This window comes from Panonychus citri, unplaced genomic scaffold, assembly GCF_014898815.1.
Source record: "Panonychus citri isolate SS breed McGregor unplaced genomic scaffold, ASM1489881v1 Contig00134, whole genome shotgun sequence".
Lineage (NCBI taxonomy): Eukaryota > Metazoa > Arthropoda > Arachnida > Trombidiformes > Tetranychidae > Panonychus > Panonychus citri.
This window is the reverse complement of record NW_026515539.1, coordinates 728,083-752,161: the sequence shown is the minus strand read 5'-3', so window position 1 is coordinate 752,161 and position 24,079 is coordinate 728,083. Positions and strand designations below refer to the sequence as shown.

At 30.3% G+C, this 24,079-nt stretch overlaps 2 protein-coding genes, 1 long non-coding RNA gene and 1 other non-coding gene across 12 annotated transcripts; 2 read left to right on the top strand and 2 right to left on the bottom strand.

Moving 5' to 3' along the window:
- Window positions 1–435: 435 nt before the first annotated feature.
- On the bottom strand, window positions 436–4,824 carry LOC128391038 (uncharacterized). 6 transcript variants are annotated; one of them, XR_008325738.1, is made up of 5 exons: window positions 4,613–4,824; window positions 4,282–4,487; window positions 3,613–4,177; window positions 2,400–2,489; window positions 436–655 (listed from the first exon to the last, which is right to left on the bottom strand). It is a non-coding gene; the product is annotated as an uncharacterized LOC128391038 (long non-coding RNA). The 6 variants fall into 6 exon arrangements; XR_008325736.1 differs by having other exon boundaries at window positions 1,377–2,489; window positions 4,651–4,824; XR_008325735.1 differs by having other exon boundaries at window positions 1,409–2,489; window positions 4,651–4,824.
- A 142-nt stretch (window positions 4,825–4,966) lies between these two features.
- Window positions 4,967–21,731, top strand: LOC128391035 (uncharacterized). Of its 4 annotated transcripts, XM_053350863.1 has the most exons (7): window positions 4,967–5,106; window positions 5,197–5,278; window positions 5,376–5,880; window positions 6,507–7,023; window positions 9,721–10,141; window positions 18,073–19,823; window positions 19,908–21,731. In XM_053350863.1, exons 4-7 carry the CDS (start codon window positions 6,540–6,542, stop codon window positions 20,885–20,887), a joined length of 3,636 nt encoding a protein of 1,211 aa, XP_053206838.1. In that variant the 5' UTR covers window positions 4,967–5,106; window positions 5,197–5,278; window positions 5,376–5,880; window positions 6,507–6,539; the 3' UTR covers window positions 20,888–21,731. The 4 variants fall into 4 exon arrangements, with proteins under 4 accessions (XP_053206838.1, XP_053206835.1, XP_053206836.1 ...); XM_053350860.1 differs by having other exon boundaries at window positions 18,073–21,731; XM_053350861.1 differs by having other exon boundaries at window positions 5,197–5,297; window positions 18,073–21,731.
- On the bottom strand, window positions 21,732–24,052 carry LOC128391036 (actin-binding Rho-activating protein-like). The gene is given in 4 exon segments (XM_053350864.1): window positions 21,732–21,982; window positions 22,048–22,109; window positions 22,112–22,206; window positions 23,673–24,052. Coding segments are annotated over 4 exon segments (486 nt in total). The 5' UTR covers window positions 23,840–24,052; the 3' UTR covers window positions 21,732–21,820.
- Trnat-agu (transfer RNA threonine (anticodon AGU)) lies at window positions 22,300–22,373 on the top strand. Its single transcript has one exon. It is a non-coding gene; the product is annotated as a tRNA-Thr (tRNA).
- Window positions 24,053–24,079: the final 27 nt, after the last annotated feature.

Sequence of the window (24,079 nt, the reverse complement as noted above, 5' to 3'; positions counted from 1 at the left end):
TTATCATTTTTATCTTCATCTGATTATGATGAAAAGATGATGATGTTTACCTGAGAAAAACAATAGATGTAATAATATATATAAATCTTCATGATTAGAAAAACATTTACACTAATTGTTGTGATAAATTGTTATCAGATCAATATAACAATCAGTAGGTGGAAATTGATTCACCATTCGTGATAATATTAATAGAAATCCTCATGTTAGGTTATCAATTATGGATTAAAATTATCACAATTAAGGATTAATAATAATACAACAAGATAAGAGTTTTAAAAACAAACAAACAATTCAAATTGATAAAAAAAGTTAATTAAAGTTGATAATAAATCTTAACAATTGTTAAGATTGTATCACCATCATGATATTAAATCATCAACAATTTAATAATTATTACCACAGGTAAGCCAACAACAAATCACATCATCATCATGATGAAGACAAAGTTGCAAAATTTATTGCAAATTGTTTACAAGGTGGAGCCTCATTGATGATTAGTTAATTGTAATTACAATTGTCATTCATGTTTTCTGTTTGTTACAATTTTCAATGGTTATGGTTATAAATTTGGTCTCTCATGATTTATATAAACAACATCAGGTAGCAGATAATTTAAAGGTAACAATTAAATTTAATTGTTTGCCATGGTCATCTGTAAATTGAGAAAAGAGTTACAAGAAAATTAAATTAAAATCAAATTGATTTACAATCTGCTTGAAATAAAAACAACACAATAAATTATCAAATTGTAATTACAACAACAATAATAATTGTAGAGAATCAGGTAAATGATTAATTGTAATTGCAAATCGTCTCGAAATCGTTGCCAATCAACTAATCAACTTTGCAACAAAGTATCAGCTCGTTAGTCATCATCAACATTTCGCAATTAAATCATAAGAATTACAATTAAGAATCATGGTTAACTTATTATGGAGAAATTAAAGAAAATTAACTTTCCCTGGTAATCTTAACAATCATCAAATAGGATCAGAGTTTTTTTTTATTCAATTGAAACAATCAACGTTACTGGTCAATTCGGTGATAATTCAAAATTGATTCAGATTAAATTGTCAGATTAAGAATCAATAATAAGATAATCTGAAAGTGATTTTTTTTTTGCTTATTCTTCACGTTGTTTGATTTTCTTGTGATTAAACTTTTTCTTTTAAGATTTAATTCTTTAAACAAATCAATTGGAATTAGAAAAAGGTAAAATCATATTAAGATGATGATGAAGATAAAGATGAGGATGAGGATGATGATAAATGCTAAAGAAACTAATAAAATAGGGCGTGTAAAACATGATAAGATTGTAATTCAATTTAAATCAACAAGAGTAACACAAATAACAACAAGGTATTAAAGGTTACCTGCTTTTCAATTGTAGGATAATAAGACTGACCTTTGGTCAATTGATGATGGAAAAAGATAAAGGTAAAGATGATGATGATGATGATGGTTAAGATGCTGATGATTGTGACTTCAAGTGTGTTTACTCACTGGGGGTTGATCAAATCAAATCAATTAGGTATGATAATGTCTTTATATGAACTTTCAGAGATGATGGAGATAATGATCAAGATGAAATATTCAATGTGTTATTCAAGCATATTAAGTTATTATTGGAACACTATGGATGACTGAATTATATAAGATTCTCACATGTTATTGTTTACTTTTTTCACTGTTTTACATCATCATCTTGTTCATATCAACATGATTATATTGTTAATTGTTCATATTCATTGTCATGTTTTTTTTGTTGCTCTCCAAATGAGAGAGAGAGAGAATAAGTTTACTTATGATTTAAATAAATAATTGATTGTTACCATTGAAGCGAATTAAAAATTAATCAAACTGTTATTATTTGGAAAACATTGACCAATAGTTTCAATAGATTCACATCATCTTCATCTTCATCTTCATCTTTCTCTCCATCTTCATCCTCATCACCTTGGATTTTGCTTCTTCTATTATTATCATCAATATTTTTCCTTTATCTCTATCATCTCATTGGATTCTTTTGTCTAACATTTTTGCTCCCTCACAAATCATCATCTTTTTTTTTCATTCCAACCATGATAATCAAATGGTTACCATAGTAACTTATTTACTGATCATCATCCTCATCACTTGTTGAGAAAAGGTAACAAAACTGTTGGGTACCTGTTGTTATTATTTATTGTTGTAAATCCATAGAAACCTATGTTTTTATCAAACAAGGTCAATGATGATGATGATGAACATTCAATCTTTGTCATCATCATCATCGATGGTTCAATAGTTTCACTTTTCTATTCTCATCTCCATGTTAACCTTATTTTTCACTTTCTCTTTTTGTTCCTCTGTGTGTCTTTTTGATGAGAAAAGAAAAATCTTCCAACCATAGTTACCTTAATTCATTTTGTATCAATTATTGTTTAATTTCATTTCCATTTCATTTGATTCTGTTCATTACCATGCAATTTGATCATCACCTTAACCTGTAACAATGAATGAAAATAATAAATGAAAAAGTTTGATTCAATTTTTTACTTCTCGTTATTGTTGTTCAGTAATTGATTTGATTATCACTTTTTCATTGGTAAACTTGTAATTGTTATTAAATTCAGAAGCTGGAAAGTTTCAATCATGATAACAATCAACGACATCAATACCAATCACAATTATATTACAATAATAATACTACAATCAATTAGTGATGATAATAAATTAAGGAGTGGAATTTAGTTAACTAATAAATATTAAGTGGCAATAGAGAAACAATTAAATTAAAAACGGTCAATTTATCAAATCTTTTCCTGATCAATTAAAATGATACAATAATAATAATAAAATATTAATTTAATTATCTGCAATGTCTTGTAATCAATCAATTAATCGTTAACATTAATCAGTAAAAAAGTTAATCGTTGATTGTGATGGTCAAACAAGGATAATAAGAAAAATATTCAGTTCAAATTGGATTAGTTTGATTGTTGTTGTGATTTTATCATAACATCAACTGTATACTAACAAGATGCTGATAAAAAGTGATGAGGATGAAAAGTGATGTAACCATGAAAGGAAATAGTTGTCATCACTTTTGACAAGAATGATAAACAAGAATATGATCCAAATTAGAATAGAATTTTTTTTTCTTCACTTTTTTGGATATCATCTCATTTCTCTCTCTCTCGTTTCTGATTCAATCAACAAATAGAAATTGTAAATATCAAAATTGGCTAATTGGTGTTAGATGTACATAGTATATTGAAAAACCTTCAAAGTGACATGAAACATGATGAATAAACAACAACATCAACAATCAACAACCTACACTTTCTGTAATTTGTATCAGAAATCAACACAACAACAATCAAGTCTTTGACTGTTTGATTATTTATCATCATCTTCAAGAAATTTACAACATTTATATATTGTTGGTGTTGGTGATTTTTTTTTCACTTCAGATTAATGAATGAATTTTAAGATTATTATTATATCTTGAATTAAAAGATATTCACTTGATGGAAAAAGTTAATTGGTATTGACAGATTATCGGTTGATTAGTGATTAAGGTTATCTCATTGTTGTTAATTTAAATAACATATTGGTCAAGCTTACCTGATTATGAGATAGATGAAATCAAAGTTATCATTATTTTACCAATTCAACAATAATCAACTAATCAATGATAAACATATAAATATATCAATATATTATTATGATTATTATTAGACAATTGATTTGATTGTTGTTGATATTGAGATCATAAAGTAACAGCTGATTGAAATAAGACAATGAGAGTTTCCATCGTTTCACTAATGTTGACATTCATTGTTTTTCTTGTTTGTATCTCTTTCATTTTTGTTGTTTTCTCTTGACAATGAATTTCAATTGAATCCTTTAGGTAAATGGATTAACAGCAAAATTATGGCCTGAAGGAGATTCAAGAGTCGGTGTGTTTGTTTCAGTCAAATCAGCAAAGGAAACGACTAAAAACTTATAAGTACAATACACAAGTAGAATTGAGTTAATCCAATGAGAGAACATTTCAAATGGTATGAAAATCAATTAATCAGATAATCCAATCTGGAGACATCATAAAGGCGGAAAATGGCGACAACAGCAATTTACCTTGGAGCATTTTCCCTGGAATGGATTCCAATTTCCATTGTTAATCACACAGCTAAAACAAAAGAAAAAGAAGAGAATTTCAAGCACAACAATTAGCGAAAAGAATGTAAATCACTGTGAGAAGAACATAGAAAAGAGTTGTAGAAGATTACCAACCATTGACAGAAAAAAAAGAAGAAAAAAAAGCCTTTCAAGTCTCTTCATCCATTGGAATCTTAAAGAGAAGAAAAAAAAAATTCTCCCCAATCAACTGGTCCATTGAATTTCCATACATAACTTACAGTCTAAAATCAAAAGGAAGAGAAGATAATTCTCTTATTAATTACAACATAATCACCATGTTCACCAGTATGTTTATCAAACTACAAAAGAAGAAAAAAAAATAATAAAATCACAAGATTGTAACATGTTAACGGAAGTGAAAAAGGTGTAACCAATTTACAGGTAAACATAAACACTAATCATAGGCACACATATAGACACACACCTTAACCATATTGTTACCATATTATTAATTGTTGTTACCTTTTCGTTGTTGTTTCCATGATATAAATTTTCACGGTGATGATGAAGATGAAGAATAGAATAACAATAAAACCAAAATGAAACTGGCAAAAAGCCACAAAGGTAAAGCAAAGAAAGAGAATTAAAAATGAAAATAATCCGAAAAAAATGTCGACAAAAAAGCGCAATAATAATTACATGTGATTTTATTAGTCCATTGTGATTCTCTATGGGCGAGGGTTAATGTAGTCATTACGCTTTGGAAAAGAATAAAAAAAAATTCTTTTTTCTCATTTGCTCTTGATTTCTGTTAATTGTTATCCGTTAATGTATCCGTTTAAATGTGTGTTGTTTGTGGACAATTAAGACCAACAATTAACTTCTAATCAACAGAAGAAAATGTTTAATTCAAAGGGAAAGGAAATGGAAATGGAAAAGGTGAAAGTCTATCGTCCATTTTGATTTTTTTTATCTCTTGTGAGTACATTTGGATTTCCATATCTTTCTCTTTGATGTTGATTAAATAATTTCTTCTGTTTTTCTTTTCTTATATTATTCTTTCTACAGATAATTAACTCAATTTACGTTTAATTAACTTCTGATCGATCAGTAGTTAACTTGTTCTTTTGGGATATCAACAGATTATATGGTGATTATTGATTTGCAAGGTTAATGGAAAATTTTGATTTCCATTTTTTTTTATTCTATTCTTTTCTCATTGTTTTCCTTTATTCTTTTGCCTTTAGGATTGGGAATAACATCATTGGACTATTGTCTGTATCATATTCATTTGTCTCTCTCTCTCTCTCTCTCTCTCTCTTGTTGTTGTTGTTGGTTACGTGTTAATTGTTGGATGATAATTAATGTTAATAACCACAACATTGTGTATCTACTCTTGTTAATGGTGTTTTAATCAGCTGCTGCTGCTGTTGCTGCTTCTCTTGGTGTTTTGTTGCTATTAGGTAACTGCTACTTACTATTTAACATTGATGACAGAGGAGGAGGAGGAGGAGGTGAAGGAGATGTTGATGATATAATAACTATACCGGTGGTGTTGATGGTTGACAAAAAAAAAGCTACATTAATACAAACTGGTTTTGTCTTTGCTACTGTCGGTTTTTCAACCATTGTCTTCATTTGTGTAATACTGTTGCTGATTGTTGTCTGTTGATTGTGATCGGAAACAATTGAAATCAACAGTATGTTTTATGATTCCCTCTCAGTATAAATCAGGATATCAGAAACCCAAAGGTAAAAGTTAATTTCATTTTTTTTTATTGCTAATCATTGCATCTCCTATTAGCATGATTGTTGAATTGATGAAGATCAGTTGATTATTGTGATTTTATTCATCTCTCTCTCTCTCTCAATCACTTTCTCAATCCTTTGTGAATATTTATCCTCATCCTCATCCTCATCTTCTCATTTTATGATAATGTACAAAAATTGCAATAAGAAAAAAAGGAAAAAAGAAAGGCCTGAAAAGCAAGAAAGACTCACTCAAGTTGCTTTTCAAGAGTTGATCGTTTACTCACTTTATCCTCATCATCTCTGTCTTCCTTTTTTTCTCTTTCTTCCTTCTCTGTCTATTATCTTCCTCTTCTTTGCTCACCATTTGGTGGGAAAAAGTTGAACCAAGTTTCAGTTTGTTTTCTTACATTGGACTGTTAACTTAACATTTCAACATCTGTCGAAATTTTCTTTTCTTTTCTCTTTTTTATTTCTCTTCTTCTTCAATATGTCATCTCAATCCAATTGAAATTTTGTTAATTCTTCAATTTTGTTAATTCTTTTTTCATTTTTTTTCCTCTTTTTTCTTCTCTTCTGTTGATTATATTAACTCTTTGCCTTTTCTCTCTTTTTATGGTTACCTACAGTTGATCGATATTCTCTCATCTCTTAACATTGAAATGACTTTTCGTTTGTGCCGTTCTCTGTTTTCGGATTATTGTAATTTGAGTAACAACATGACGAGATCTCAACAATCAGAGAGATTCTCTCACATTGGTGATTTTTGTAGGCGAAAATTATCAATTGGTAATCAACTGATTAAAAGTGTTATTCTGTGTTTATCTGTATTGTTAATTGTGTCCACTACTTTGGTTGATGCTTCACAAAAATCTATTTACGTTGACAACAATTCTTATAAGGATATTGTTATCTCTTTTGATCCTGCCATACAAATTAATCTTGTTTCAACTTTAATTGACAATTTAGAGGAGAAAATTCAACAAGTCTCCAATTCTTTATACACTGCAACCAATCAAAGTTTGTGCTTTGGTGAAGTGATTGTTTTAATACCTGACCAATGGTCAGGTAAAATTGGTAATCGTCGTATCAACACAACCAGAACATTTACTGCCCTGGATACGGATATTTACATTAATTCAAATGGTGAGTTACCTTTTCATTATGATTCACTCTCATGCTGTTTCATGTTTGTGTGTTCATTGCTCTTTCAGTCAGCATGATAATCAACTGGTTTATCATTTGTAGGACAATTTTCATGTAAAGTTCCCTTATTACATTAGTTATCGAAATCACCGGCAAGAGTTGTAATCTCATTTTAAATTAATGTTACTATTTACAAGAATCATTCAAACAATTTTCAATTTCATCTCTTCATCTGTTATTTTTTTTCAATTTAGACTCTTATTTACTATTTTAGATGAAAAAAAAAATACATTTTCTCGTTTCAAATTGTTATTTATTTATATTTGAATTGAATATGAATTAATATTGCAAGTATTTACATGGAAACTTTAACTCATTATGATTACCTTCACTACTACTATGGTGAAATTCAAATGTCACATTTATATTAAGTTCTGATAGGTCAGGAAAAAAGAAACTCAGGTGAAATAGAAATAGAAATATCAATTTAGAGAGATGATATTTATACACATTATAAATATTCAAAATGATTTTGTCAACACGTAAACTTTTCCCTCTCTCTCAGGAAAATACACCAAACCCAGAATAGAGAGAAAGAAGAAAATGTTTACCATTTAAAGGAAATGCAGAAAATGATAATATGAAATATGAGAGGGTGGAGGAGGTAATAGGAGGAGTAAAGGTGAATGATGATGAATGCTAATAATAACAATGACGAGAAAAAAAAAGAAAAGTAATCAAAAGTAAACTAAAGGAAAAATAAATGAAAATGTCAATTGTACTATTATAATTTACCTTTAATATTTTGAGATGATTTTGATAATACATATATTTTTGTTGAGCAATATCATTAAACTGCTACCTAAACAGTAGCTACTATTATTGTTATTATCTATTACCTGAAACCGTTTGCTTTTTTTAAGCCAACTAGCAGCAACTAATTACAGGTAGTAACAATAGGGTTTGGGTTGGGCTTGGTTTTTAAATACACAGTCAGTCAGACAGAGAGAGAAAGAGAGAAGGAGGGAGGAAGGGAGCAAGAGAGAAAGATGAGAAAAGGTGTATATATATACCTTTACCTTTGATGGAGAAAAAGAAAATAAAACCATAGGTGTAGTGGAAGGAAGAGAGAGAGAGAGAGAGGTACACAAGGTGAGTGAGTGAGTCTTTGTCCCACGAAAAGTTGGAAAAAAATATCAACATAAAAGGACAAGAGTCTTTTTTTTTCATAGTAACGGAAGAGAGTTAAATGTTTCCACTAAGGAAATAAACACAGTTCCAATTGATTGAACAACAACGGTGCATTCATAATCTTCCTTATCATCATCATCAAATCGAGACTAGATTTTTAAATTACCCTCTTGATATCCTCTAATTTTCCTCATCATCATTTACACTGTTGATACACTTACAATTTACTTACTCCTTGACCATATTAACATTGTTATTATCGTTTATTATGTATCATTATGTTGATAACTGTTATTGTCATTGTTTGTCAAACATTAATTTTTACTGTTATCACATTTTTATAACATTATTATTATAACCATGAAATAATATTTTCTCAATGTTTATAAACTTTGAGACTATTTTTAGTAGGTCCGGGAAAATACAATTAAATTGTCAACTTTTCAAATGTTGTGTTGATTGTATTTTTGTTTAATTGTCTGTTTACTATGTAAATTGTAATTAGCAAAGTCCAAAGTTTCATATTGCTCATCATGAACAGTATCTTCATTATCTTTTGTTATCATCTCTTTCTAATGGTCTTTACTTCATTAGTTTCGCCATTTTATGCTTATATATTGTTAACTGATCGTTTTTCTTGCCTCTCTCTCTCTCTCTCTCTCTCATTCTCAATGTTTATTTTGATTGTAATCACAATTAAGAATCACTTACCAATCTCAACAATTAACTTTTATCTTCCAAAGTAATATTGTTAAAATCAAAGATCCTGGTCTATGGTTATTTAGTGAGTATAAGAGAGTGAGAGAGACAGAGAGAACCTGTGTGTTAAAGGTTAACCATTATCATTACTTGGATAGAGATGCTAAATGCTGATACTATATACGGTTTTCCATGATGATGATGTTGTGTTGATGATGTTGATGATAATGAAAACCAATCAAGTGAGTAAAGAAGATTAAGAGATGAGAAAATCAAATTTATCTTGGAAAAACAAAATCTTACTACACTTTAATGAGCCATAACCACTGATTATAAAAACCTATGGTAGAAACTCATATGAATTCTAGTGAGGAAAATATTTTACCTCATTTGAATTAACCTTCATCCTTAGTTTGCTTAATGATGAAGATGAAAATGACGATGTTGATGATATTTACTGTATATTCGTATAGTTATTGCTATTACCAGACTTGGATTTTTTTCTTCTTTTTTTCTCATTCAAAATGGTTACTCATTACTCTTGCAGGTTGTTGCGATCTCACGTATTTATATTTTCACCTTTCAACCTTTGCTTTCTTGTTGAATTATTATCATACTATTGTTATAATTATAATAACATCATCATCATCATGAACAACAAAAACAACAACAAAAACGATCAAGTGAAAATCTTGTTCATTACTGAGTAAAATATTAATCATCACCTTCACTTACAATATAACCAACAAGTAATTTCTCTCGGACTAATTTTGTTTTCTTCTCTCTCTCTCTATTTAATCTTCTCAGGTGCGAGTTTAAATGATGAACCGTATACAGATCAATATGGTCAATGTGGTGTGGGAGGCAAATTGATTCATTTATCGCAAGACATTTTCCTTGAAAAGTCGACCAATTTTCAGAGTGAAAACACAGCTGATGATTCCCCTGTCACCAGTAGTACCCATTCAACTGCTCGGGTGAAAAGTATCCTTCACCAGTGGGCCACTTACCGTTATGGTGTTTTCAGTGAACACAGTTATCAAAATGATAAATTTAGTCCTGATTATACTATTGATACCAACTCGGATCGCCTTATGACAAGTTGCTCCTCAAGTGTGTCAACATTTTGCTCAGAAGAAAATCATGATGCCTTTTCACCCACCAAACAAAATCGTCTCTGTGATGGAAAATCAATTATTGAGGTTATCCGTAATCACCCTGATTTCAGGTAAGTTTTTTCTTCTTCTTCTTTATAATGATCGATCTGCACTAATCATTTATCAGCAAAAGTTACGATTATCAAGGTTAACAAAATTGAGATGAAGATGAAATTAAAATCCTGACTTGATCATGATTTTTCATCTTCTCTCATTATATCTTTTCACTGATTAATTTTTTCTCTCTCTCTTTCTTTTTACTTGCTAAAATGATGTTGACCTCATGCTGATGGTTTGATAATACTTGTTGCAACGACGTTGTGATACTGTTGTTGTTATTTCATCATTGCATCAACAACTAATACAATCAAAACTGAATATCTATTGACCTATGCTTAGTGTGTATCGCCTCTCACGTACTGTAGCACATTTGTGTTACTTTAGCGTACATCACGACTCTTTATCTCTCGCTCTTAGCTAACATTATTATCATGAGCTTGGGTTCTGGCACGTCACGATTTCGCTTCAAGTAACTAAACATAAACTTTTTTTTGGCTTAAAGAGAAACAAAAAAATCCAAAAAAAAGTCAAAAACAAAACTGGTTCCTAAACTATAGTTAGATGATTTTCACAGCTCTCTAGCAAATAAGCCTGGAAGGATTCGTGATGAGAGATGATGAGAAGGATGAGGAAGAGAGAGAGAGAGAGAGAAAATGAGAGATGACAGAGGGAGACTAAAACAGGCATTTACCTGCAGTGGTTTAATTGTAATCGATGACTCTCTCACTCACTCTCATTCCATCCTCATCATCTTTTCTTCCCTATGTGTAGACTCTGATACTTTTGCAAATTGAGATTGTTTTTTCTTGCTAAAGGTAAACAACATGATGTATTTGGGATGAGGATGAGGAGGATGATAATGATGCATGTTGCACGTCTTCATATTCCCAAACTTAGAGATTGATTTCAATCTTTGATAGTGATTAAAAGCAAAGTAATAACCTTAATTGTTGATGATTAACAAAACATCAAAGCGATTTGTTATTATTACTTTCTTATAAAATGATTGTCTCTCTCTCTCTCTCTCTCCCCCTCGTATCAACACATTTAGTGGGTATCAGTTTTGTCATTATCTCATTAATTTTATTGATAATCATTTTTGATTGTAAACCAGTGATAATGATCAATTTATACTTTTAAATGATATTAATTGTTTCAAATGATAATTATACCAAAATGATAACAACACTTTAACACATCTATTATCAACTTGTTGTTCAACACGATGATGATAATCAACTTATTGCTATTTCAAATTAACATAGAAATTGTTACAATTAAGGCTTCATTAATCTCTACAATCAATCAAACTATCTATAGATAAAGGGTTAATCATTTCCAGACGATTTATCTGATTACATGTAAAAATTTAATCATGAATTTGATTCAGGAATTTTATTGTTTCTTGTCTTCTGGTTAAATTATTAATGCAATCACGATCAACAATTTCTGGCTTGATTGCTATTAATTTTTTTCCCATTTTCCTTTAATTGTTAATGGTTAGTTCGATTGTTGTAATTACTATGATGAAGTTAATCATTACCATACGAATGGTGAAATTAAATGATTGAGGAAAGATGATAAATAACATTAGGATTTTATTAGTAATCATGATTTTTGATATTTAAGTTTACAGGATGATGATTAACAGAATAACCTTAACTAATGGATTCAATTGTGATTATCATTGGAAAAAAAATTTGATACTTCCTATTGATTTTCAATAACATTAGTCATCAATAATCATCATTGTTATCAACGATTAGTTGATTGTTGATTTCAATGTTTCCAATTGTCCAACAAATATAATAATGATTTCATTTTTAAATGTTATCTCATTGTTATGGATAATTGGATCTAATCTATTGTCTCTCAATTGTAATTAACATTTAATTTTTTGATTGTTTGTGTGATCATTAAATTTTGACAATTCAATTATTCAATGTTAATTGCCAATAACAATAATAATGATGGTAGTAAATTGTAGTAATAATGATAATCTTGAAATGATGATTAACAGACAAATGTAGAGTTTAGGTTTTGATAGGAACCAGAAAAAAAAAATCAAACAATCAAAAAACAATAGAAAGACATCAATTTACACATTAAATTGTTGTTAAATCTTCATCAATTCAGTTTCAACACCACTAACAATTTAATCTTAATGACTCTCTCCCTCTCTCTCTCACTCTCTTTCCCTCTCCTACCAATAAATTGTTTCCTATCCAGAAACATTACCTGCCATTGATTAGTTGAGAAAAGCTCATTGTGTTGTTATTAAATTGTTAGATGATAAATATAAAAACTTAGCATCCCAATGGTCAGTTAGCCAATTGCAAGGCCATTGGCTCAGTATTTTTTTCAGTTAATATTATCAAATAATAATAATGATGATAACGATGATAAGATGGCAAGTGAATTGAGTACGATATGGTCAATAATGGACTTAAATTGCAATCCAATTTAATCTTAAACTGTTGAGATGAAAAAGAAGATGAAAAAAAGCTTGAATGGCAAACCAATAAAATGAAGAGTAAAAAATAGGATAAGATGATGATAAAAGAGAGAGAGAGAGTGAGAGAGGTAAGAGATGAGTAAGGTGGGTGGTTGGATGGGGAGGGAGAAGATGCTAGTATAAGCTAATGGTAGTGTGTAGGGTGAAGATGAAATGATGAAATAAACGGTAAAGATATAAAATGTTGTAACGTTATTACCCAAACGTAACGTTTGGGTTAAGTTTATGGATAGTAGTTGATATTTTCCTATTGAAAGATTTTACTGATTATATTGTTACTGAACCGGTTAGACTTTTGTTATTTTTATGTTCATCTTGATATTCAAACTGTTTTACCTACTTAAGGAAACGGAAATCAATCGTAAATGAATCAAGTGTTTGTGTGTGTGTGTGTGTATGTAAAGTTTACAGTAGCTTGTGAATGTATTTTTGTGTTATAACAATTTATTTTTTTCCTGTTGATTAATATAATTGAAATGAAACAGATACAATCATTATCGTTATTATTAATATATATTTATTGTTAATATCATTGTAACGTTATTATGTTAACTCGTTATCATGATAATGATACAAATATAACGTTGATTGAACAAGGTCATTTTTTTCGTATCAAATTTATGTTACTCATCATGGTGATAATGATGATGAAGATGATTATTATTATCATGAAAATGATTATTATCATTTCTCATCACAATAATCATAACCTCTTCTCATAGTGTGTTGGGTATCATTTCTTATTTTTTTATCATTTTTTTACATAAAAATGTAACGTGTTTTTTTTGTGTATGATAATGATAATGATGATTATGGTGATGATGATAAGACTGAAATTATCTTCATCTTCACCTCTTTTTCCGGGATCAATATTCTCACACTTAAATCTTATTTTTCATCAGCTCACTTACTCCTTCACCTTGTGATTTGCAAATTATCATGATATCCACATGAGTGAAATGTACTGAACTGACATCATGGTTGACTGAATTGACGAGGTTGATTGCAGGTTATATATGATGATGATAAGTCTTCTCATTTCTACATCTTCCTTCATCTTCCCATGAACTTTATGTTTTTTTTCATCTTCATCTTCATCTCAATATTCATATTCCATATCTTTTTCCGCCATAATTAACAATATAACTTAAATTTAATTTAATCACCGTAATAATCACTATGTTTGACAAATCATCATTATTAATGTTTATTAATTTTACTTTCATGGTTTGACTGTCCCAATTGATCACAATTAGTAAATTGCTTGATTACATTCATTTTTAATTGTTGCTGGTTTCAATTTGCTTAATCCCACTGATTTAATGTTTATCTTGTACTAGTTGATTAAATTATGTAATAGTAGAATCACAATTTAATTAGTATAATTTAAAACTTTAAACAGAAAACAAAGTTTATCCAATGAATATAATTACTAATCAAGTGTAGTGAATATCAATTTTCATTTGTTAAGTTAATAATTTAATATTTAGAAAACACCAAAATTACTGATTAGTCTGTTTGTTTTGGTTCAAAACAATTAACATGTAATTAAAGTAACTTTAAATTTCCTACAATCAATTATTATAATTTTGTGTTTAGTTTTTGCTCTTTAATGAGTTTATATCATATGTTGGTTGTTAGATTATCAATTTAATGTTAGCATTTGTTTTCCTCTTTGCATCAAGGGAAGAAGATGAAATGATAGGTGTGGTTGTTTTGTATATTTTATCAGCTCATGATGATAACCACCGAGATTTGATTCATTAATTTACTATTTGATTATAATCAAATTTAATAGTTTTCTCTTGATACACTTTGGAAAAAGTTTTACTGTTGCTACTTTATTTACTAATTAAAGGTTTGGTTAGTTAGTTTAATATGATATTATCATTGATATCATCATGACACTTTTACATCGGCTCTGCATCATCATCATCATTCAGCATCTTCAGATGAATATCAAAGAGATGGAGAAGGGGAGGGAGAGAGAGAGGAAGAAAGTAAAAGTTAAGGTGAATGTGACAAAATTGTTGCAAAATTTTCAGGAACTTGAACAAACTTTCAAAAATCATCTTCATCTGATAACTTTTTTTTTCTCTTTGAGATTATGTCAAAGGAATCTATTCCTTTAAGGCATCTTCCTCATCTTCCTCATCATCTCTTCAGGTTTTGCTTTGTATATGGTGTGGATGTGTGTGTGTGTGCCTGTATAAAAGTAATTTACCCGCCGGGTATTTGACGATTCAGAGCTGATCAGATCACATTATTATGATTTTGATTATCATTATTATTATATTATAAAAAAAAGAGGATCTAATGAAATTTTCTGGGGTTAGGTACGTTCACCCATTTGATTGAGAAAATTTGCAATTAATTTTTCTTCTAAATTGATCACTTTTTCCGTTGATGATTACACAAGCCTTTCTGTTAGCAAACAATTAGCTAATTGTTGCATCCAAAAAAAATGATGCACAGATTAGTTGAGGTTAGAAGAGGGTACACAAAATCTATCCGACTAATTGTATTAATTGGGTAATGATGAAAAATTAATCTGATCACTTGTCTTCCAATTTAATTTTAGCCTGAGCCCTTTTTTTAATTTCAAAAGTGATTAAAAGATTATTCAACAATTTAATCTTATATTGAAACCAGAAATTTAACCAAAGTCCCTCTATCTCATTTTAATTAGTTAACCTGAACAATCATTATACTTTTTGATATAATTACTGAAAGAAAATGATTCTCGCAATATTATCATATTGAACGCAATGTTTTTTTTTTCTCAAGTAACGGGAATATTTTATTCCTTATCACGAATTGAAAGATGAAGAAAACGAGAGAGACTCAATTATCATCATCTTGTTGATATTAATATAAACAACAACCATTACCTTTCAACCCTGTCCAAGGTGAGCTTAGAGGGAAAAAATAATCAGTAATGAGTCTCACAAAATTCAATGTCAGGTTTTTGTTTGATGATGATGAGGAAGAGATGAGGATGAAATTGACGGTAAAGCGTCACTGCTGCTAAGACTTTAAGCCTAAAGAGAGAGAGAGAGGAAGGGGAGGGGGTGAGGCACCCTGTAAGCTCTCAAGGATTTACCAGGTCATTTGCTCAACAAGTTCCTCTCTCTCTCTCTCAGTTTATCCTTCTCTCGCGATCCTTTATATTGAATTAATTTCACTTGTTTGACGGGCAAATCAAACTCTTGCTCTCTCTCTCTCAGCTCACTAATAACTTGTAATTTGAGTTGCCTAAGATTATGCTCTCTCTCTCGCTCTCTAAGCTAACTAGAAACTGACTGGAAAATGCTTTATGCATCATCATAAGCTTATTTTAACTCTAAAAAAAAGGTAAATCCTCACTAGGCCACCATGTATCATCCTCATTAGTATTATTATTAGTATTACCATTATTATCATTATCATGAACACGATGAGGATTTTTTTTTCTTCATCCACTAATATCATCCAAATGTAACGCTGTCAGTTTCCAAGCAGCATTAACAAAAATCAACAGCAATCAAGTAAAAAAAAAGTAATGTTGTCCAGGTAACTAGATTTAGCTTAAATCTTTTAGCATTTTCAGGTTTATAAGGTAAAATGATTATCATCATTGAAATAATATGCATTAGATATGTAACCGATGATGATAATGACAAGGAGATTAAATTTACTTGATTATCAGATTAGTTTGATAAGTGATTAACAGCATAAAAAAAAGATAAATTTACATTGAGAAACAAATGCAACAATCAACGTACAAATTATAATCTTAAATACAAATTGAAAGAGTAAAAATTTATCTTTACCTTTGTGCAAAGGTAAAATAACTCTTACATAATGATAGTCATCTTATACTCTCATCTTCTCGCTCTCTGTCTCCCACTTTCTCCTTACCTTGCATTTTATAGTGATAATAATGGGCAATAATGATAATATTACTGTAAAAAAGGTTTTAAATAGTGAGAGTAAAAAATGACTTTACTTTTCAAGGTAAAGGTAAAAATTTTCGGTTCCTTATTCAGCTCTGAGAAAACTTGATATTCTTCAGCTCGTTGATAATATTTTTGGGTCCATTTCCAAGATTAACTCAATTACCAAGTTATTATTGTGATGATGATGATTATCATCATTTCTGTCAATTTCTTTCTTTATGTTTCTTCCGTTGCTTTACTTTGGTCTCCGTGCTACTTGATAGTTAAGGTTTTATATTTATCTCCTAATAACAGAATATGAGAAAAGTGTTTTTTTATTCAGCACCCAAGTTGAGAATCCATGGTGATGATAAAATAGAGTAATAATCATGAGGGGAAACTGAATTAGACTGATAATCATTTTCGTTTGATATTATTATCATGTTTAGTTGATTATTGTATTTGGATCTTGAATGATAATATTATACAAATGCTTTTAATTATAATAATAATAGTTTGTTTTTGTTCAATCAGCAACAATTATCATGATATATTGAATGAACAGTTAAATAATTTTATTGTTATTATCATTTGAAAACTTCTTCCTATTACTAAATGGAGAGCAATTAATGAATATGATGTTGATCACTCATATTATCATTTAATTGTTGCTACGTTTAGTTTTTCCTATTAACATTTATCAACTTTTTCCACCCACATCAACCCTCATCCCCACCCACACCCTCTCTCTCTCTCTCTCTCTCTCTCTCTCTCTCCTACCTAAGCGATGATAAACTTGATCATATTAAACTCCAATTCCCTCGCACTCCTGTTTTGTGCATTAATTTAATAATGATGATAATTGATTGTTATAATAATAGTATTTATACATTTCTAATGATAATTGTTACCCATTATTTTTAGGAAAATGATTAAGATCCATTGTGAGTAATCAATCGATTTTTATTTTCCTTTTTTTTTTGATAATTATCAAGAAGGTTAAATTATCTCAACATGTGATTATCATGAATTACATGAATACTAGATATTTATTCAACTTTGAATGTTATTTTGTTTTAATATTAGTTAGTGACTTGATTGCGTGATTAATATAATTTTAATAAAGTTCGAGAGAAAAAAAAATATTGTTTATATTTGTTTTTTCAACTTTATTAGTTTTATTTTCAACCCAATTTACTATTTTTACATTGTCAATATTAACCAGATGATGGAATCCACGATTATTCGTGAATTTATCCATTCACTGATTAATCATTGTAATAATTTATTGATTTGGTTTCTATTAGTTTAACAAATAATCAAAACAAAAAAATGAACTGGGAACATATCGCCATCTATTGAGTTACTTTTATCAACAAACTTTTGCAAAACTTTTTTTGTGCTACTCCATCTTACGGATGATTAACTTATCATTTGCTGATTAATTGTTGTTTCTATCTGAATGTTGGAAAAGTTTCTAATTATTTTGATTTCTTTCTGATTCTTCCAGGAAAACTCAACCGATTGCTGGCAATAAGTGTATCACTAAATTCACAATGGTCACTACGAAGCGACCGCGATTGGCAGTATTTTTTGACCACTTAACGGGTTATGATGATGTGATGATTTTAGATCCAATTCGGACACTTTTAGACCAATATAAGCCATTAATCTATCAATTGAAACAATTTGAAGCTATTCCTTTAGAAAGTAAAGCCATAGTTAAGGGTCATCCGGAAAATGTACCTGTTTGTTTTGATTGTGCCATGGAACAATTAAGAGGGAATGTTAAAAACGTGGACGATTCAATTACTCACCTTTACATTGTCACCGCGGGTAATTTCAGGATGGATCGTTTCACTTTGGAATCATATGCTAAAGAATTGTTATCCTATGATATCAAGGTTAAAATTGTCATCTATCCTTACAAGAGTGAAAATAATTACACTGATTTAATGCGTTTCGCTCAAGCGGCCTCAGCTGAATTGAACGTTGTACCTCATATCGACACTAAAATGCCTGGATCAACCTACAATCAGATAGCATTTCTTGAATCACTTGTTCTCTCACGAAATAATCTTAATCCAACAGATTTAGTTGTCTTATCCAAAGCAACAACCACAGATACCGATAAATTTACATTCAAATTTGATGTTGATCAATCATTAATTGAAGCCAATTACTCAATTCAAGTAATATTACTTTGTCATTCCTCCGATGAATGTGGTAAAAGAGTTGAACAATCAGTTTATATTAACGATGTTCAGGTCAAATATGGTGGTAGAATATTGTTATCTGCTTTCACTACTTACACCTTTACCGCTTACCCTCAACGTCAACAAGATGGACTATGGGTGGTTGAATGGAGTGGACTTAATCCAAATGTCGTCTCCTACATGGTGGCCATTGCTGTTCTACCTTCAACTACTCTTATTACTCCACCCAAACAATCAATAGCTGCTCCAGTTTTGGAGAGTAACTTTATAGCAGGTTCCTGTTGGTTAGCCCCCTCTGAGTCGATAATATCAACCACCACCTCCCGTGATCGTATCTTTGCCTACGTTTCACTTACCAAACGACTTACTGAATATGTACAAAATGCATCAGTTTCAATTGCATTTTACGATGAACTTGGTGGCCTTGTTTCGACAGCTCAAATGGTTGACAATGGACTTGGAGATCCTGATGTTACCCGTGGCGATGGAACTTGGTCTTATCTAGTCTCTGATGTTCCATCACGTCGATTCATTCGAGCTGAAGCGATCGTTGCCTCGGGTCGGTTTTCCCTATACCCTGGTATTGGCGATCGTCCTTGTTGTGGGTCATCGGTACCCGAAGATAAGGTTATCACAGGTTACAAGTTTCTTAATCGAGTAATTTCTTGTGGTTCATTTTATATTGATGATATTGCACCAGTCGAGAGTTTTGTCCGAGTCTCTCGAACATTTGATTTAACAGTTTCTCTTATTGAGGAAACTCGATACATTATAAAGGCTGAATTTATAGTTCCACACGGTATCTCATCTATCGAAGAAATTAAAATCTTCAATTGGACTGAACGATCATTCATTCGGTCTGATTTTAATTCTTATGGAGTTCGACTAGGATCGGCAATCGAACTTGAATCATCTGAGTTTGTAAGAGAATTTGAAATTCCGAAAGGAACCATTATCGTTTCTGGCCCTTATGTTGTGGCCATGCAATTGAAGGATATCCATGGATCGTATCAACTTTCAAACTTGGTTAACATCTATCTGAATGGTGAGCCTGAAATAAATAGTGAGCCGCCTGGGTCATTCCTTCAAAATTCTGATTCATCGGATTTGTTTGATATTTTAAATTCAGCGGCCACCGGGAGTCGGGGAGGTTTCTTCAGTGATGGTACCAATGGTGTACTTGGTATTTGGCATGTAACCGCAATTCTGGTTGGATCATTTCTTTTTATTCTTGTAAGCCTTTTATTCATAATTTGCCTTGTCGCTGGTCGTAAACGCCGAGGATCTGGTTCAGGTCATCATTCTGGAAAAGGCAACGTTGACTCAATGGATTCTAAAGATAATGTAAAAAATAAACTTCCACCCAGTTCAATGGGAACAGATAATCCAGATAAATCTGTATACAGATCATATTCTGATGAACTGTTGGGTGTAAAAGGTGGTAACACTGACCTTGGGTCAACTAATCACTTTGTGACAAGTCAATCATCTCATCAAACACTTAAACACCAACAGATTTCACATCAACAATTAAATCATCATCATCAATCACAACAACAATTGACTCAACAGCAGCAACAACAACAACAACAAACTCAACAACAGTTGATAAACAATCAACTAATTTATCAAAATGATTCCTCAAAACTAATGGATGAAAGTATTAAAGGGATAAGTCCAATTGATTCAATTCCAGCCAATAAATTGTTATCACATTACGATAAAGTTAAACAAGCTAAACAACGTAATGAACCTTTACCCGTCATGAGAATCGAGGATATTGTTGATCTTGGCTCTATTCATAATGTTTCCTCTGTCTCAGATAATGATTCAAGGTTTCGAGGATCGGTAACGGGATTACCCGATGAACCCTATGTTACCATGGCCAATGATTTAAACACATGGAGATATCCAACTCCAGTTGTTGATCAATATCAATATTGTTACACTCCCCAAACCAACTATGTGCCTCACACTAATAATATCAATAATATGCCGAGCGGTGTAATCGCCTGGCGTAATTCATACGATGGTTCAGAAACAGCGTCCGATTATGATCCAAGATATGGGACAGTCGATAAATCAACAACGGCTGTATCACAAGTATGACTATAAGATAGTGTAAAGAAATTGTAAATCATCATCATCATCGTCATTATCATCAACCCACCTCATCATCATCATCTTTCAAATCAATGGACATTTTTATTTACATTTGGATGAATAAAAAATAGTCTATTTCCTGATTTAAATTATCACGTGGATAAATTAGTTGAAATTAGTATTAATTTACACACGACTGATTCATATTTCCAAGAGCTTTTTACTTTTCTCTGTGCTAATTTAACAAACGTTTTCAGCACTTTCATCATCCAAATCAAAGGCCATCAATGAATTCGAGTTGATTTCTGGTCACTTTAAGCCTTGAGTCATAAACAAACAAGAACCAGAATCGAATTCATCACTTTTCTCTCTCTCTCATTCTCCCTCTCTCCCTGTAGCATGTCACTGTCAAAACAGAAGCTCCCTTGTAACATATTAGTTTGATTACACTTTTGAAATTTTTCCGCTTTTCATATGCATTATACATAAATGATAAATAACAATTAAACCAAAGATTTTGAACAATTTCCATGTTGCGCCACAAAAAAACGTCCATCATTGGATATTGACCATCATCCCCACAACATCAATCCAATGGATGGAAACCCTTTTTTCCTATGGACACTTCGAATGAAAAAGGAAAGATAAACTTGTACCTTCGAACTGACGAACTTTGCAAAACACAATCATCTTTTCTTACACATGTATTATCAAAATTAGAAAATAATATTCGATTTTGTAAATAATTGTACATCTAATTCTTGACCTCAACAACTTTTTTTTTCTTTTCTGCGATCAAAACAAAAATAATATAATAAAATTTTTCTACAACAATTTAGACCAATCAAAATGATGAATAAAATATTTTTTACTCCGGAAAATAGATAATCATTTTTCATTTGAGAATTTACAATTGATTAAATCTTTTAATTTAAACGATTAAAAGTTAAATGTAAATTCTTTAGGAGGCATTTTAATAAGTCTAATTATCGTTTGATCATCTTGACCTTGGAACAACATTTCACCTTCGAAATCGACGAAACCATATTTTCTAGCTCGAAGCAGCATACCGACCACTTTGTCCGAAATAGCGACATAAATCTAATCGAAGATGGAAAGATAATTATAACCCTTGGTGAGAAGATGGGAAACAATCAACTAATTACCTTGAATAATCGTCCGAAGGTGATGGCCACAGTTCCGTCATCAGCAGCCACTCCACTGTCCTGATTATCTCACAAAGATATTTAACTTGGTTGGAAACGTAAGCATGAGCTTTTTGTGCTCGAGCCAAAGTTTTAGATCCTTCAGCAGGTCGACCATAACTTTAATAGTAAAAGTGTTCGCAATTGAATTAAATCGTTTCTCGAAAACTTGTGTTAACTATAAAATCTAATATTTATTGATAATATTTCACCGGCCTTGTGGCTTAGTTGGTTAAAGCGCCTGCCTAGTAAGCAGGAGATCCTGGGTTCGAATCCCAGCAAGGCCTTAATTTTTGCATTTTTCGAAAAAAAATCAACGAGAACAATCAATTAAATCGTCATCGATCATATAGAATCTTAATCCTGTTTCATAATCACAACTTTTTCCAAATCTAATTGTGATTTCAACTTTTCCTTATTCACCTTTACTTGAAGTTCTTAATTGGTGTTTACCTGATTAATTAAAACTTTTCAATTCATATCAATCAATGTTGTTTACCGATGCGATTGTTAATTAACTAAGTATCAACTAATTAAGTTTAATAAAACCTCATGAGAGAGAACAACATTTGTGAGAAGAATTTTTTTCTTTTTTATTCTAATATAATCATCGACAGTTAATCAATTAAATCTAATCAAACACTCACATCATCAATAACAACAAATAATCAATAACAATCAACACTCAACAGAAATCGAAGCAAAAAAAAAATCTAAAAACTATTAGATTAGATTAGAGAAAGAAGAAAAAAAATAAGAACCAATAGTTGATCTCGAATCGATTGTAGTGATTATGATTAATCATCAAGTACTCGAAAAGTTGATCATCATCATCGTGATTTAATTAATGAAAAGAAAAGAAAAGGAGAGGAAAAAAGTCAACATTATGACAAGAAATTCTGATAACATGGTACATGTAAATTCTGAACTCGGATAATATCTTATTACTTTCTTACGAATTCACATTTATTGTATCATTTGGTTTATCGTTTCATGTTTCATATTAAATCCTGATTATCATTCCCTTAATTATAATCATAATTGTCAATCAATAAAAGAGATGTGGTAAAACAAACTAACGGTAATATTTGAATCACTAAATAACTTTTCATGGGAAACTCAGAATTCTTGATGATGATGAATAATTTTACCACAATAATGATCATTTTGATTGTAATTCTGATTGTCAAGTGTTTATTTTGTAATCAAAGTGTATTTAAAGTGTCCACTTGGACACAATCAGAAATTATTATTCAAACTCATCAAATGTCAACAACAATTAACGATATTGTATTCAAATATTATATTTACAAATCATCATGATAATAATAATAACAATTAAAACGACCAACAGTTATTAAAATTCAAAATCGTTTTCAAAATTAATCCTATTATCATCAGATAGTAAGTGACAATTAACTGATTTATTAATGAATCAATTTCCATTTCCAATTTAAAATGATTAATAAATTGTTAACCTAATTTCTCATTTTTCAAACAATTAACTTAAAGAGGCATCATTGAGACTTGTGAAAACAAAACTATATCAATCTAATTAATACCACAATTAGTTATAATTAACTCACCTTGTATTTGATTGGGTTAATTTTTTTAATTGTTCAGATGCAGATGAATTGATATTGGTTTTAATTGTTGCCGTTGAGGTTTTTGTCATATTTATACAAACAGATGATGATGAAATGGTATTATTATTAGAATCAGATGATTGCGATGAAATTAAATTATTAGACATATTGGGAACAATTAACTACAGATAATCACACAATTAAATTTGATTAAGACGAATTGTACTTTTCAATGTGAATCTCAATTGTAACTCTTTGTTGATTGTAAATTAGATTAACATTAATTTTTAGACTTTACTATTTTACACTTTACTTTCATGATGAAGGATAATCCTTGTGAACATGATTATCTGATAATCTGGATCAAATCCAGAATCAGAGTGGAGTTAATTAGTTTCATGTGCATC